At 49.7% G+C, this 16,673-nt stretch overlaps 1 protein-coding gene across 6 annotated transcripts in view; it reads left to right on the top strand.

The window, feature by feature from the left end:
- HDAC10 (histone deacetylase 10) overlaps nucleotides 1–16,673 on the top strand; it is a 167,293-nt gene that overhangs the window by 118,673 nt on the left and 31,947 nt on the right. For 5 of the 6 annotated variants that reach the window (XR_010179420.1, XR_010179418.1, XR_010179421.1 and 2 more), the window contains one exon: nucleotides 15,383–15,503. Coding sequence is in view for 1 of the 6 variants with exons in the window: in XM_063927153.1 (XP_063783223.1) it covers nucleotides 15,383–15,390 (8 nt within the window). In the remaining 5 variants the exon portion in view is untranslated. Of the gene's footprint in view, nucleotides 1–15,382; nucleotides 15,676–16,673 lie in introns of those variants that run through there. The other variant, XM_063927153.1, reaches the window with a different exon arrangement.

The following is a 16,673-nucleotide window of genomic DNA, read 5'->3' as shown; positions in this document are numbered from 1 at the left end:
CTGACTCGCTGTTTATCCTGCATGCACCCAACAAGCTGGGTGCTCCTGCTTCAAAGCAGACTATTGCTCGCTGGATCTGTAGCACGATTCAACTTGCACATTCTGCGGCTGGACTGCCGCATCCTAAATCAGTAAAAGCCCATTCCACGAGGAAGGTGGGCTCTTCTTGGGCGGCTGCCCGAGGGGTCTCGGCTTTACAACTTTGCCGAGCTGCTACTTGGTCGGGATCAAACACTTTTGCAAAATTCTACAAGTTTGATACCCTGGCTGAGGAGGACCTTGAGTTTGCTCATTCGGTGCTGCAGAGTCATCCGCACTCTCCCGCCCGTTTGGGAGCTTTGGTATAATCCCCATGGTCCTTACGGAGTACCCAGCATCCACTAGGACGTCAGAGAAAATAAGAATTTACTCACCGGTAATTCTATTTCTCGTAGTCCGTAGTGGATGCTGGGAGCCCGTCCCAAGTGCGGACTTTCTGCAATACATGTATATAGTTATTGCTTAACTATAGGGTTATTGTTATGAGCCATCTGTTGAATGAGGCTCAGTTGTTGTTCATACTGTTAACTGGGTATAGTTATCACAAGTTGTACGGTGTGATTGGTGTGGCTGGTATGAGTCTTACCCTGGATTCCAAATCCTTTCCTAGTAATGTCAGCTCTTCCGGGCACAGTTTCCCTAACTGAGGTCTGGAGGAGGGGCATAGAGGGAGGAGCCAGTGCACACCAGATATAGTACCTAATCTTTCTTTTAAGAGTGCCCAGTCTCCTGCGGAGCCCGTCTATTCCCCATGGTCCTTACCGGAGTACCCAGCATCCACTACGGACTACGAGAAATAGAATTACCAGTGAGTAAATTCTTATTTTTTTTCCCGTTTTTTGCCAACCAGGACCGGCTCAAAGAGTCCGAGGCTGGTTATGCTTAGGAGGGGGGACCCCACGCAATTTTTTTTCGGGTTTTTTACCGTTTTTCCATTAAAAAAAAAATATATTTTTAAAAATATATAAATAATACTTGTGCCTCCTAAATAGACAAACCAAGTACCTAATCCCTTGTAATATAAATAGATATGCTATTACCAATAAATAAACACAAAAAAAACATGTTTTAATTTTTTTTTATTACATTCCGCCAGCAAAGTGTGGCGGATTGAAAATGACGAATTTACTGTCTAAAAGCACTGTTGTCGAATTTACAATCTTCAATTGAATATACTTTTGTCGAAATGCCGCATTTGTACCATTGCAGAAATGTTGAATTTGACAAATGTCGAATTTCAAAAAGTCGAATTTGGAATGGCCGTTTTTTTGACGAAAAGTACTGTATTGCATTGTCAAATTGTTTTTTTTTTGCGAAAATGTCCCGTTTTACGACATTTTCGGGAATTCGACCGCAATTGCATATACCCAATAATGTCTACACTAGTGCAGTGCCAGATAGACATGACATGCCCCCCAGCAGTGCCAGATAGACATGACATGCCCCGCAGCAGTGCCAGCTACACATGACATGCCCCCTAGCCGTGCCAGCTACACATGACATGCCCCCCAGCCGTGCCAGCTACACATGACATGCCCCCCAGCAGTGCCAGTTACACATGACATGCCCCCCAGGCAGTGCCAGCGACACATGACACGCCCCCCAGCAGTGCCAGTTACAAATGACATGCCCCCCAGCAATGCCAGCTACACGACATGCCCCGCAGCAGTGCCAGGTACACATGCCCCACAGTGCCAGATATGCCCCCAGTGCCAGATACACATGCCCCACAGTGTCAGATATGCCACTAGTGCCATATACACCTGCCCCACAGTGTCAGATACACCTGCCCCAGTGTCAGATACACCTGCCCCAGTGTCAGATGCACCTGCCCCACAGTGACAGATATGCCCCCAGTGCCAAATACACATGCCCCACAGTGCCAGATACACATGCCCCAGTTTCAGATATGCTCCCAGTGCCAGATACACCTACCCCACAGTGCCAGATATGCCCCCAGTGCCAGATACACATGCCCCACAGTGCCATATATGCCCACAGTGCCAGATACACCTGCCCAATAGTGCCAGATATGCCCCCAGTGCCAGATACACCTGCCCCCCAGTGCCAGATACACAAGCCCCCCAGTGCCAGATACACAAGCCCCCCAGTGCCAGATACACAAGCCCCCCAGTGCCAGATACACATGCCCCCCAGTGCCAGATACACATGCCCCCCAGTGCCAGATACACATGCCCCCCAGTGCCAGATACACATGCCCCCCAGTGCCAGATACACATGCCCCCAGTGCCAGATACACATGCCCCACAGTGCCAGATACACATGCCCCACAGTGCCAGATACACATGCCCCACAGTGCCAGATACACATGCCCCACAGTGCCAGATACACATGCCCCACAGTGCCAGATACACATGCCCCCAGTGTCAGATACATCTGCCCCACAGTGCCAGACATGCCCCCAGTGCCAGATACACCTGCCCCACAGTGCTAGATATGCCCCCAGTGCCAGATGCACCTGCCCCACAGTACCAGATATGCCCGTAGTGCCAGATACACATGCCCCACAGTGCCAGATACACATGCCCCCAGTGCCAGATACACATGCCCCCAGTGCCAGATACACCTGCCCCACAGTGCCAGATATGCCCCCAGTGCCAGATACACATGCCCCACAGTGCCAGATATGCCCCCAGTGCCAGATACACCTGCACCAACAGTGCCAGATATGCTCCCAGTGCCAGATATGCCCTCAGTGCCAGATGCACCTGCCCCACAGTGCCAGATATGCCCCCAGTGCCAGATACACATGCCCCACAGTGCCAGATATGCCCCCAGTGCCAGATACACCTGCCCCACAGTGCCAGATATGCCCCCAGTGCCAGATACACCTGCCCCACAGTGCCAGATATGCCCCCAGTGCCAGATACACCTGCCCCACAGTGCCAGATACACATGCGCCCCCCCCAGTGCTGCTCACCGCACTGCTGCTGCTGCCGATGGTTCGCTTGTTCGGGGAGGAGGAGGAAGCAGAGGCGGCTGCTGCTCCTGCTGTGTGAGGACGGGGAGGAGAGCGCAGCGTGCGCCTCTCTTTCCCCTGTCTCCAGAGGGTGGGCCCACAGATTAGCACTCGAAACGCAGCGCGTGCTGTGCGGCGCCAGCACCTGACGCCGCGCGCACGCGCACTGAGTAGTTTTACATAGTCCCGCCCACAGCACAGAGGCAGCCACTGACTGCTGGCTGGAAGCGGGACTAGGAGGCGGCCCGGGGACGGAGGCACACAGGACCAGGCTCCAATACGGCGGTGACAGCGCGCGCCGCCTATTAAGGGTGGCGCCCTGCGCGGCCGCTCTATTGGAACATGCCTGGAGCCGGCCCTGACTGTAGCCTGGCACTTTAAAACCTTTAGTGTGTATTTGTGTGTGCTGGCTCCTCCCCTCTATGCCCCTCCTACCACACTCAGTTTAGAAAAATGTGCCCAAGGAGCCAAGTGCATTTCTCTGGAGCTCCAGAGAGTTTCCTTTATTTCTCTAACGTCCTAAGCGGATGCTGGGGACTCCGTAAGGACCATGGGGAATAGCGGCTCCGCAGGAGACTGGGCACATCTAAAGAAAGCTTTAGGACTATCTGGTGTGCACTGGCTCCTCCCCCTATGACCCTCCTCCAAGCCTCAGTTAGATCTTTGTGCCCGAACGAGAAGGGTGCACACTAGGGGCTCTCCTGAGCTTCTTAGTGAAAGTTTTAGTTTAGGTTTTTTATTTTCAGTGAGACCTGCTGGCAACAGGCTCACTGCATCGAGGGACTAAGGGGAGAAGAAGCGAACTCACCTGCGTGCAGAGTGGATTGGGCTTCTTAGGCTACTGGACATTAGCTCCAGAGGGACGATCACAGGCCCAGCCATGGATGGGTCCCAGAGCCGCGCCGCCGGCCCCCTTACAGAGCCAGAAGACAGAAGAGGTCCGGAAAATCGGCGGCAGAAGACATCCTGTCTTCACCAAGGTAGCGCACAGCACTGCAGCTGTGCGCCATTGCTCCTCAGCACACTTCACACTTCGGTCACTGAGGGTGCAGGGCGCTAGGGGGGGGGCGCCCTGAGCAGCAATAAAAACACCTTGGCTGGCGAAAATACATCACATATAGCCCCCAGGGCTATATGGATGAATTTTAACCCCTGCCAGAATCCATAAAAAAGCAGGAGAAAAGTCCGCGAAAAAGGGGCGGAGCCTATCTCCTCAGCACACTGGCGCCATTTTCCCTCACAGCTCCGTTGGAGGGAAGCTCCCCTGGCTTTCCCCTGCAGTCACTACACTACAGAAAGGGTTAAAAAAGAGAGGGGGGCACTAATTAGGCGCAGTATTAACAATACAGCAGCTATAAGGGGAAAAACACTTATATAAGGTTATCCCTGTATATATATAGCGCTTTGGTGTGTGCTGGCAAACTCTCCCTCTGTCTCCCCAAAGGGCTAGTGGGGTCCTGTCCTCTATCAGAGCATTCCCTGTGTGTGTGCTGCATGTCGGTACGTTTGTGTCGACATGTATGAGGAGAAAAATGATGTGGAGACGGAGCAGATTGCCTGTAATAGTGATGTCACCCCCTAGGGGGTCGACACCTGAGTGGATGAACTGTTGGAAGGAATTACGTGACAGTGTCAGCTCTGTATAAAAGACAGTGGTTGACATGAGACAGCCGGCTACTCAGCTTGTGCCTGTCCAGACGTCTCATAGGCCGTCAGGGGCTCTAAAGCGCCCGTTACCTCAGATGGCAGATATAGACGCCGACACGGATACTGACTCCAGTGTCGACGGTGAAGAGACAAATGTGACTTCCAGTAGGGCCACACGTTACATGATTGAGGCAATGAAAAATGTTTTACACATTTCTGATAATACGAGTACCACCAAAAAGGGGTATTATGTTCGGTGAGGAAAAACTACCTGTAGTTTTCCTGAATCTGAGAAATTAAATGAGGTGTGTGATGATGCGTGGTTTTCCCCCGATAACAACTGATAATTTCTAAAATGTTATTGGCATTATATCCTTTCCCGCCAGAGGTTAGGGTGCGTTGGGAAACACCCCCTAGGGTGGATAAAGCGCTCACACGCTTGTAAGGGCTCTACCCTCTCCTGAGATGGCCGCCCTTAAGGATCCTGCTGATAGAAAGCAGGAGGGTATCCTAAAATGTATTTACACACTTACTGGTGTTATACTGCGACCAGCAATCGCCTCAGCCTGGATGTGCAGTGCTGGGTTGGCGTGGTCGGATTCCCTGACTGAAAATATTGATACCCTAGATAGGGACAGTATATTTTTGCCTATAGAGCATTTAAAAGATGCATTTCTATATATGCGTGATGCACAGCGGAATATTTGCCGACTGGCATCAAGTCTAAGTGCGTTGTCCATTTCTACCAGTAGAGGGTTATGGACACGTCAGTGGTCAGGTGATGCGTATTCCAAACGGCATTTGGAAGTATTGCCTTAATAAGGGGAGGAGTTATTTGGGGTCGGTCTTTCAGACCTGGTGGCCACGGCAACAGCTGGGAAATCCACGTTTGTACCCCAGGTCGCCTCTCAACATGAGAAGACGCCGTATTATCAGGCGCAGTCTTTTCGTGGACAAGCGGGCAAAATGTTCCTCATTTCTGCCCCGTGACAGAGGGAGAGGAAAAAGGCTGCAGAAATCAGCCAGTTCCCAGGAACAGAAACCCTCTCCCGCCTCTGCCAAGCCCTCAGTATGACGCTGGGGCTTTACAAGCAGAATCAGGCACGGTGGGGGGCCCGTCTCAATGAATTTCAGCGCGCAGTGGGCTCACTCGCAAGTAGACCCCTGGATCCTTCAGGTGATATCTCAGGGGTACAAATTAGAATTCGAGACGTCTCCCCCTCGCCGTTTTCCTAAAGTCGGCTTTACCGATGTCTCCTTCTGACAGGGAGACAGTTTTGGAAGCCATTCACAAGCTGTATTCCCAGCAGGTGATAATCAAGGTACCCCTCCTGCAACAGGGAACGGGGTATTATTCCACACTGTTGTGGTACCGAAGCCGGACGGCTCGGTGAGACCGATTCTAAATCTAAAATCTTTGAACACTTACATACAGAGGTTCAAATTCAAGATTGAGTCACTCAGAGCAGTGATTGCGAACCTGGAAGAAGGGGACTACATGATGTCTCGGGACATTAAGGATGCTTACCTTCATGTCAAAATTTACCCTTCTCACCAAGGGTACCTCAGGTTTATGGTACAGAACTGTCACTATCAGTTCAGACGCTGCCGTATGGATGGTCCACGGCACCCCGGGTCTTTACCAAGGTAATGGCCGAAATGATGATATTCCTTCGAAGGAAGGGAATTTTAGTTATCCCTTACTTGGACGATTCCCTGATAAGGGTAAGATCCAGGGAACAGTTGGAGGTCGGTGTAGCACTATCTCAGGTAGTGTTGCGGCAGCACGATTGGATTCTCAATATTCCAAAATCGCAGCTGGTTCCGACGACTTGTCTTCTGTTCCTAGGGATGATCCTGGACACAGTCCAGAAAAAGGTGTTTCTCCCGGAGGGGAAAGCCAGGGAGTTATCCGAGCTAGTCAGGAACCTCCTAAAACCGAGCCAAGTCTCAGTGCATCAATGCACAAGGGTTCTGGGTAAAATGGTGGCTTCCTACGAAGCAATCCCATTCGGCAGATTCCACGCAAGAACTTTCCAGTGGGACCTGCTGGACAAATGGTCCGGGTCGCATCTTCAGATGCATCAGCGGATAACCCTGTCACCAAGGACAAGGGTGTCCCTCCTGTGGTGGTTGCAGAGTGCTCATCTTCTAGAGGGCCGCAGATTCGGCATTCAGGACTGGGTCCTGGTGACCACGGATGCCAGCCTGCGAGGCTGGGGAGCAGTCACACAGGGAAGGAATATCCAGGGCTTATGGTCAAGCCTGGAGACATCACTTCACATAAATATCCTGAAGCTAAGGGCCATTTACAATGCTCTAAGCTTAGCAAGACCTCTGCTTCAAGGTCAGCCGGTGTTGATCCAGTAGGACAACATCACGGCAGTCACCCACGTAAACAGACAGGGTGGCACAAGAAGCAGGAGGGCAATGGCAGAAGCTGCAAGGATTCTTCGCTGGGCGGAAAATCATGTGATAGCACTGTCAGCAGTATTCATTCCGGGAGTGGACAACTGGGAAGCAGACTTCCTCAGCACGACCTCCACCCGGGAGAGTGGGGACTTCCACATGATTATAAACCGTTGGGAAAAACTCGACAGGTATTGCGCCAGGTCAAGGGACCCTCAGGCAATAGCTGTAGACGCTCTGGTAACACCGTGGGTGTACCAGTCAGTGTATGTGTTCCCTCCTCTGCCTCTCATACCCAAGGTACTGAGATTGATAAGATGGAGAGGAGTAAGCACTATATTCGTGGCTCCGGATTGGCCAAGAAGGACTTGGTAACCGGAACTTCAAGAGATGCTCACGGAGGATCCGTGGCCTCTACCTCTAAGAAGGGACCTGCTCCAACAAGGACCCTGTCTGTTCCAAGACTTACCGCGGCTGCGTTTGACGGCATGGCGGTTGAACGCCGGATCCTGAAGGAAAAAAGGCATTCCGGATGAAGTCATCCCTATCCTGATCAAAGCCAGGAAGGATGTAACCGCAAAACATTATCACCGCATTTGGCGAAAATATGTTGCGTGGTGCGAGGCCAGTAAGGCCCGACGGAGGAAATTCAACTGGGTCGATTCCTACATTTCCTGCAAACAGGAGTGTCTATGGGCCTGAAATTGGGGTCCATTAAGGTTCAAATTTCGGCCCTGTCAATTTTCTTCCAAAAAGAACTAGCTTCAGTCCCTGAAGTTCAGACGTTTGTAAAAGGGGTATTGTATATACAGCCTCCTTTTGTGCCTCCAGTGGCACTTTGGGATCTCAATGTAGTTTTTTGGGTTCCAAAAGTCACATTGGTTTGAACCACTTAAATCTGTGGAGTTAAAATATCTCACATGGAAAGTGGTCATGCTGTTGGCCCTGGCCTGGGCCAGGCGCGTGTCAGAATTGGCGGCTTTATCCTGTAAAAGCCCTTATCTGATTTTCCATTCGGACAGGGCGGAATTGAGGACTCGTCCTCAGTTTCTCCCTAAGGTGGTTTCAGCGTTTCACCTGAACCAACCTATTGTGGTGCCTGCGGCTACTAGGGACTTGGAGGACTCCAAGTTGCTAGACGTTGTCAGGGCCCTGAAAATATGTTTCCAGGACGGCTGGAGTCAGAAAATCTGACTCGCTGTTTATCCTGTATGCACCCAACAAGCTGGGTGCTCCTGCTTCTAAGCAGACTATTGCTCGTTGGATTTGTAGTACAATTCAGCTTGCACATTCTGTGGCAGGCCTGCCACAGCCAAAAATCTGTAAATGCCCACTCCACAAGGAAGGTGGGCTCATCTTGGGCGGCTGCCCGAGGGATCTCGGCTTTACAACTTTGCCGAGCAGCTACTTGGTCAGGAGCAAATACGTTTGTAAAATTCTACAAAATTAATACCCTGGCTGAGGAGGACCTGGAGTTCTCTCAATTGGTGCTGCAGAGTCATCCGCACTCTCCCGCCCGTTTGGGAGCTTTGGTATAATCCCCATGGTCCTTACGGAGTCCCCAGCATCCACTTAGGACGTTAGAGAAAATAAGAATTTACTTACCGATAATTCTATTTCTCGTAGTCCGTAGTGGATGCTGGGCGCCCATCCCAAGTGCGGATTGTCTGCAATACTTGTACATAGTTATTGTTCAAAAATCGGGTTATTGTTGTTGTGAGCCATCTTTTCAGAGGCTCCGCTGTTATCATGCTGTTAACTGGGTTCAGATCACAGGTTGTACAGTGTGATTGGTGTGGTTGGTATGAGTCTTACCCGGGATTCAAAATCCTTCCTTATTGTGTACGCTCGTCCGGGCACAGTATCCTAACTGAGGCTTGGAGGAGGGTCATAGGGGGAGGAGCCAGTGCACACCAGATAGTCCTAAAGCTTTCTTTAGATGTGCCCAGTCTCCTGCGGAGCCGCTATTCCCCATGGTCCTTACGGAGTCCCCAGCATCCACTACGGACTACGAGAAATAGAATTATCGGTAAGTAAATTCTTATTTTTTTATTTTATTTATTTTCAGGTAGTCCTGGTTGGCAACCAGTCTACCTGCTTTGTGGGACTTAGAGGGGGGACCGAACCAACCTCCTGAGGGTTAATGGTTCGTAATCCCAATTGACAGGACAATTAGCTCCTGAAGTGCTGTTTCACACACCATACTGTGTGTGCCCACGCCAGCATCTAGCCGACACCCTCTTAACAGATGCCAAAGAGTCACAAGTGCGGTGAGTGTTAACACTGGGGTCCCGATTAGCGGGTCCCCGGTGCGGTTTGGCGGCAGTCACGGGCCACAAGCTGCGGTGCCCACCGCGGACTACACTGGCTCAGCAGGGCTTTATGCTCCACAGGGTGCTCTTTGTCAGTAGGCATTGTGTGTACTGTGTATATTACTTCAGCCAGTATAAACAACTTAGGCCCTCATTCCGACTTGTTCGCTCGCTAGCTGCTTTTAGCAGCATTGCACAGGCTAAGCCGCCGCCCTCTGGGAGTGTATCCTAGCATAGCAGAATTGCGAACGAAAGATTCGCAGAATTGCGAATAGAAATTTCTTAGCAGTTTCTGAGTAGCTCCAGACTTACTCAGCCATTGCGATCAGTTCAGTCAGTTTCGTTCCCGGTTTGACGTCACAAACACACCCAGCGTTCGCCCAGACACTCCCCCGTTTCTTCAGACACTCCCGCATTTTTCCCAGAAACGCCAGCGTTTTTTCGCCCACGCCCAGAAAACGGCCAGTTTCCGCCCAGAAACACCCTCTTCCTGTCAATCACAGTACGATCACCAGAACGATGAAAAAACCTTGTTATGCCGTGAGTAAAATACCTAACTTTTGTGTAAAATAACTAAGCGCATGCGCTCTGCGAACCTTGCGCATGCGCAGTAAGCGACTAATCGCAATATAGCGAAAATCGGCAACGAGCGAACAACTCGGAATGACCCCCTTAGACCCTCATTCCGAGTGGTTTGCTCGCTAGCTGCTTTTAGCAGCATTGCACACGCTAAGCCGCCGCCCTCTGGGAGTGTATCTTAGCATAGCAGAATTGCGAACGAAAGATTCGCAGAATTGCGAATAGAAATTTCTTAGCAGTTTCTGAGTAGCTCCAGACTTACTCAGCCATTGCGATCAGTTCAGTCAGTTTCGTTCCTGGTTTGACGTCACAAACACACCCAGCGTTCGCCCAGACACTCCCCCGTTTCTTCAGACACTCCCGCGTTTTTCCCAGAAACGCCAGCTGTTTTTCGCACACGCCCAGAAAACGGCCAGTTTCCGCCCAGAAACACCCACTTCCTGTCAATCACAGTACGATCACCAGAACGATGAAAAATCCTCGTTATGCCGTGAGTAAAATACCTAACTTTTGTGTAAAATAACTAAGCGCATGCGCTCTGCGAACCTTGCGCATGCGCAGTAAGCGACTAATCGCAATATAGCGAAAATCGGCAACGAGCGAACAACTCGGAATGACCCCCTTAGTGTGTCCGTGCGCCATTATAGGGGCGGTGCTTCCCAGAGAGCGGGACCAGAGGTGGGAAGGCGCCATTTCCTGCTGCTGCGGATCACAGGCTGCATGGACCCATGTTGTTAGACTCTGTACTGGTACCAGGGAGGGAGCACATCAGCGGTAGCGCCGCTGCACATTAGTAAGGTGATACACATACTTTTACACACTGCACTGCTGTGTTTTGTGTGCTGATCTCCGTTTCTCTGTGTCACTCCAGGGGCTCTCTAGGGTCTGTGTGTAGGTGTTTTCAGTGGGTTTGCGCTGCATTATCATTGTGTGCAATATGTCTGTTGACATGGTTATGTGTACTGCTTGTAACTCTACCCCTTCTGCGGGGTCCCTCATGTGTGAAGAGTGCTCCATATCTCCACAGGGACACAGTTCACAGGCACCTGACTGGCTAGATACTTTTAAGAGCATGATTCACAATGTGAATTCAGAACTAGCTGCAGCTAAGGCGGAGAGACAGGTGTTAAAACAGTCTTGATTGTATGGCTAAAGCATTAGATACAAGATAGGCTTCTCAGCCCCCTCCGTTGGTTGCCACAGATGCTTCAGTCTGATTCTGATTCTGACCAGCCTGATGTAGATGATGATGATGATATGGATGAGGACAGCTCTCTGTCCCCCAGGGTGGAGGCCCTCAATTGTGCTGTAAGAGAGGTTCTTCACATACCCAATCAGGACTCAGAACCAGATGAGGAGTTGTACTTTAATGTTTAGACCCAAGACCTCAGCCACGTTTCCTGTGTCTAAGGAATTAAACTCCCTGGCCAGGGAGGCATGGGTGAACCCTGACAAGAAATTCAAAACTCCTCAGAGGTTTTTATCTACATTTCCCCTCCCAGCTGATGACAGGAAGGTATGGGAAAACTCCCTATCAGTCGATACGTCTGTGTCCAGACTGTCTTAAGAGATTGGTACTGCCGGTGCCATGGGCTATATTCTAAAAGACCCTGCTGACCGTAAAAATTGAGACCACTCTCAAGGCAATATATATGGCAGCGGGCATAGCACAGGGCTCCACACTAGTTTGTGGGTGGATTTCTAGGGCAGTAGTCAAGTGGTCTGATAATATTATTAATGGATTAGATACTCTGCCCCAGGATGAGGTCATTACTCTGCTGCAACACATACAGGATACTGCAAATTTTATGAGCGAAGCTATAAAGGAATTGTATAAGATAAATGGCCGCACTACTGCTGTGGCAGTTTCGGCACGCAGAGTTCTGTGGTTACGTCAATGGTCAGCGGACGCTGATTTCCAAGAAAGGTGTAGAAAATCTTCCCTTTACAGGTGATGCCTTGTTTGGAGACGAGTTAAATAAATGGATCTCTTAGGTAGACTTACCTGCTGTTGCCTATCTGCCGTCGGCTGCACCACCTACTAGACATTCTTACCCAGGAACCTTCTTGCAGTCTTTTCGTGTGGCAAGGTTCAGAGGCAGGGGCTGAGAGGGGCTCCACTACTCCCCGAGGATCTCGTGGTAAGTCCCGTAAAACTGCAACTGCTGCATCCCTGGACCAGACCACCGGATCCCCTGCCACTAAGCCTTCCGCGTGACAGTTGGTCCCAATGACAGGGCGACTTTTAGGTAGGTGCTCGCCTTCAACGCGACGTCCTGCCGGGATTCTTGGGTGAGGGACCTCATTTCCCAGGGATACCGGCTAGAATTTCAAACACTTGCTGCTCACAGGCTTACCAGTTTTAACCGCAGCAAAGTTACCTTGCAAGAGGCTATTCAAAAACGTTTGCAGACGGAGAGTGGTGGTTCCAGTGCCGCCTCCGTTACGCAACAGGGGTTTTTACTCCAGTGTTTTTGTCGTTCCAAAACCAGATGGTTCGGTGCGACCCTGTTACGGTTTTCAGTACCCAGATGACCAAAGTTACCTGTATGGAGAGAGACACGGGCAAAGTGATAATAAAATAAGAAATGGTGACTTAAAAGAACCTGGACACAAATAATAATCACTCAGAGTCCAAAGCAGGAGAGACAGCTGAACGCTGATGATGCGACTAATCGTCACTCAGAGTTCAAAGCAGGAGAGACAGCTGAACGCTGATGATGCGACTAATCGTCACTCAGAGTTCAAAGCAGGAGAGACAGCTGAACGCTGATGATGCGACTAATCGTCACTCAGAGTTCAAAGCAGGAGAGACAGCTGAACGCTGATGATGCGACTAATCGTCACTCAGAGTTCAAAGCAGGAGAGACAGCTGAATGCCGGTGATGATAAATGAAACGTAGAGTGACTATTAAGCTGTGGAAGTGGTTAGTGAGTCTATATTACGGCCAGGGAGCCAGTATAATAGTTTGTAATCAAACAGTGTGGCAGTTCTGCCGATGTTGCGGCTAGTGAGCCGATCTAGTAGTTTACGGACGGTGCATCGATTGCGTCGATGTTGCGGCTAATGAGCCGATATTGTAGGCTAGAAGGTGCCGCGATTGTGCTGATGATGTGGCTAGTGAGCCGGTATTGTAGTTAGTTTAAGACGCGACGATTGCGCCGATGTTGCGGCTAATGCCAATATTGTAATCTGTTAGTTGAAGGTGTGGTGATTGTGCCGATTGTCACAACTGAGGGCTGGTGCTGACCAGGGGGAAGCCTCAGTTGTAGGGGCTGAGGTATATGTGTACCTGGGAGGCAGTACAGGGTTCTTGGACATGCAGGGAACCTTTAGAACAAATGCCCGAAGGCGTGACCACGACAACAAGGGAAAGTTCAAAGGTTTTATTAAACACAGTTCAGAGGAATACTGATGACTTGGTACTGGTAATAGGAAACACAGTTCAGAGAAATACTTGGGATCGATGACGGAACACCGATGGTGACTTGGAATCGATGACTGAACACCGATGGTTACTTTGGGATCATTGGTAAGCTTTGAGTGAAGCTGGGGTTCACAGATAGAAATGCACTATTGTACTTAGAAGCACAGGTGAAGCATGAAGTGATGCTGGGGATCGCTGGAGAATGGCTGCTGGAAAGCCGGAGTTCAGACACAGGTGAATCAGGGTAGACTGTAGAGGGTTAATCACTGGAGTGTCGGGTTACACTGCAGAGTGTAATCACCAGGGAGTCAGGCTGTACTGCAGAGACAGTCCATGGGAGAACTGCACACTGGAATCACTGAAGACAATTGAAGCACTGACATCTTTCCACCCCAGGAACAGGATATTTATACCTGCTGGGAAGCAGGGATTGGCTGGCTGATTAACCAGAGACCAGAGTGCAGCTGCTGTGTAATCAGGCTGAGAGCAGAGTGCAGCTGATAGGCTGAAAGGTAACATGTGATTAGGAAAACATGACTGCGCCCATGGTAGCTTTTGGAGGGAAAGATTGTTTGTAACTTGAATGTGAGCTTTAACCATGAAGCTGCCAGAATCACAGTAAGGAGATTAGAGACAATGAGATGCAGCGTACTGCACACAGACAGTGCAGATTGAATCCAGGCTTGGAACACTGGGACAGTCTCAGGAGGCATTTGGAAGGTAAATACTGATAAGGAATTACCTAGATCGTGACACCGATGTTGTGGCTAGTGAGCCAATATTTTTGTTTGTTTGCAGACGATGCAGCGATTGCGCTGCTGTTGTGGCTAGTGAGCAGATGTTTGGTTGCTGAAGGTGCGACGATTGCGCCGATGTTGCGGCTGATGAGCCGATATTATAGTTTGTTTGCTGAAGGTGCGACCGGAGGCCGGAAATGCAGGATCCAGACGACCGCCAAGCAGATCTGGAAGATGCAGGTACACAATCTAGAGAAAACGATGTGGAGCTCACTGCAGGTGAAGTATATGGTTTCACCAACCTTCAGATGAAGAAGGTGGCACTCCAGCAGAGCTTACTACTGGAAGGATTCAGCAATAATCTCATTGAAAGTTGCAGGCTGAAAAGCCTCTGGAAAGTCTGAGTTTGGAGACCGTACAATCAGCACGGAGGGGGTCATTCTGAGTTGATCGCACGTAGCAACTTTTTGCTGCTCGTGCGATCAACTAGACGCCGCCTATGGGGGAGTGTATTTTAGAATTGCAAGGCTGCGATCGCTTGTGCAGCCCTGCTATGCTAAAAAAAGTTTTGTGTAAAACCAGACTAGCCCTGCAGTTACTTACCCTGTGCGATGGATCCAGCGATGAAGGTCCTGGAATTTGTCAGACATCCGCCCTCCAAACGCCTGGACACGCCTGCGTTCGGATCTTCATGTCTGGAAATCGGTGAGTATCCGCCCTGGAATGCCTCCCCGCTGTCAATCTTCTTGCGATCGCGCCAGCGATCACTTTCTTCTCTCTTCTGGTCGTTGCCCAGCGACAGCTCCTCGGGCACAGTTTTCCTAGACTGAGTCTGGTAAGAGGGGCATAGAGGGGAGGAGCCAGCACACACCTACACACACTAAAGGTTTTAAAGTGCCAGGCTCCAGTGGACACGATCTATACCCCATGGTACTGAAGTACAGTTCCCCAGTATCCACTACGGACTACGAGAAAAGGAATTACCAGTAGTTATTAAATTCCTATTTTATCCTTAGTTCTTTGTAAGGATATTCATATGCCTATGTTACCAGTTGTCATGTTTCCCAGTTGTTACCAGTTGTCACGACTCCCGGTCTGCCCTCAGATATCGCAGTCAGACAGCTAGCTGGGTCATGATGGATTGTGCACTTCGGTCACTTAGGAATATGGTGCCGCTATATAAGTATGTGTTAAGAAGTGTTTGTTAATAAATACATATACATTGTTAATCGTTTTATTTTTTCTTCTTAGCAAAGTAGAAGACCAAAATGTTTACGTATGATGGAAAACATATGGGAAGGAAATAAGATGTGTCATGACATGTCTAACAAAGTGAAGCCATTCTGGGTCTGAGTGATCCTCTTGTTTCTGGGTAGTGTATCACACTTGATTACAGTTGTAAGAAAATTGAGAAGAAACTGCAGATGCTGCATTCATTTACATTTACACATATCACTATATAATGCCAACAGATAATATTTTTTTTTTTTATTATTCCTGTATCTAAAGGGTCTATTAAAAATAAAAAAAAGTTTGCCTTATAATAGAGCTGATCATAATTTTTACAATAATGTATGCAAATATTTCCAGTTTGTTTTTTGGCTTTATGAAACGGAGAAGATACAGTGTGTATAGAAGTAAGGACATGCTGTACAGCAGGGGCACAGACTCATGTACTGGGGAATACATATGTATTCCCGGCGGATGGGATGCCGGCTGTCAGTATCCCGACAGTGGCATCCTGCCTGCCAGAATGCCGCCAGCTGGGTTAGCGCTACGATCGGATGTGGGTTCGTTGTGCTTGCCACAGGATCTATTCTCACTCTTTAGGTGCCGTGGACACCCACAAGTGGGAATACTTCCTGTGAGCCGGTATTCTGTCTGTCGGTATTGTTGGCTAGAGGGATTCCAGCATCTGTATCCTGACCGCCCGGGATCCCTACAGCTGGCAAATTGATTGTCTCCCATACCAATCTAGTGTTACCGCCAGTGATCTGTTGGACCAACATATAGGGGGTGTGCAATAAATTTCCAGATGCACAAAAAGTATTCTATATACAAACAAAGGGAACATTACATTTGCCAGTATTCTCCAGAGGACTCTATGCAAAATTGCATGCACTCAAACCACTTGGTGAAGCAGCTGCACCAGTCCAAAGCAGTTATGTCTTCTAAATTCTGGATGAAGGTCTTCACTGCAGCTTCTGGTAATTCAATTTGAATCCCACACATCTTGCACTTGATGTGTGGATGCACTAAGAAGTCGCAGTGGGCCAGGTCTGGACTGTACAGCGCATGACCAAATCCTCGACTTGTGGGCAGGTGCATTGTCGTGATGGAGAAGGGCACATGAGCGTGAGTTCTTGGATATACCTTGGAAGGGGCTTCCAGCGCTAGTGACAGGCATTGGTTGGAGTACCAGTCCCAGGTGACTGTGCGCCACTGCACAAGTGGTACAGTAGCTACATGACCAGTCTTTGCCACAAGAACAGTCACCATCTGCTTGACACTCTGCACTCACTTCTGTGGCGGCACACCTCCA

The sequence above is a fragment of the Pseudophryne corroboree genome, chromosome 6 (assembly GCF_028390025.1).
Source record: "Pseudophryne corroboree isolate aPseCor3 chromosome 6, aPseCor3.hap2, whole genome shotgun sequence".
Lineage (NCBI taxonomy): Eukaryota > Metazoa > Chordata > Amphibia > Anura > Myobatrachidae > Pseudophryne > Pseudophryne corroboree.
The sequence above is the reverse complement of the archived record's forward strand: the minus strand, read 5'-3'. Positions and strand labels throughout refer to the sequence as shown.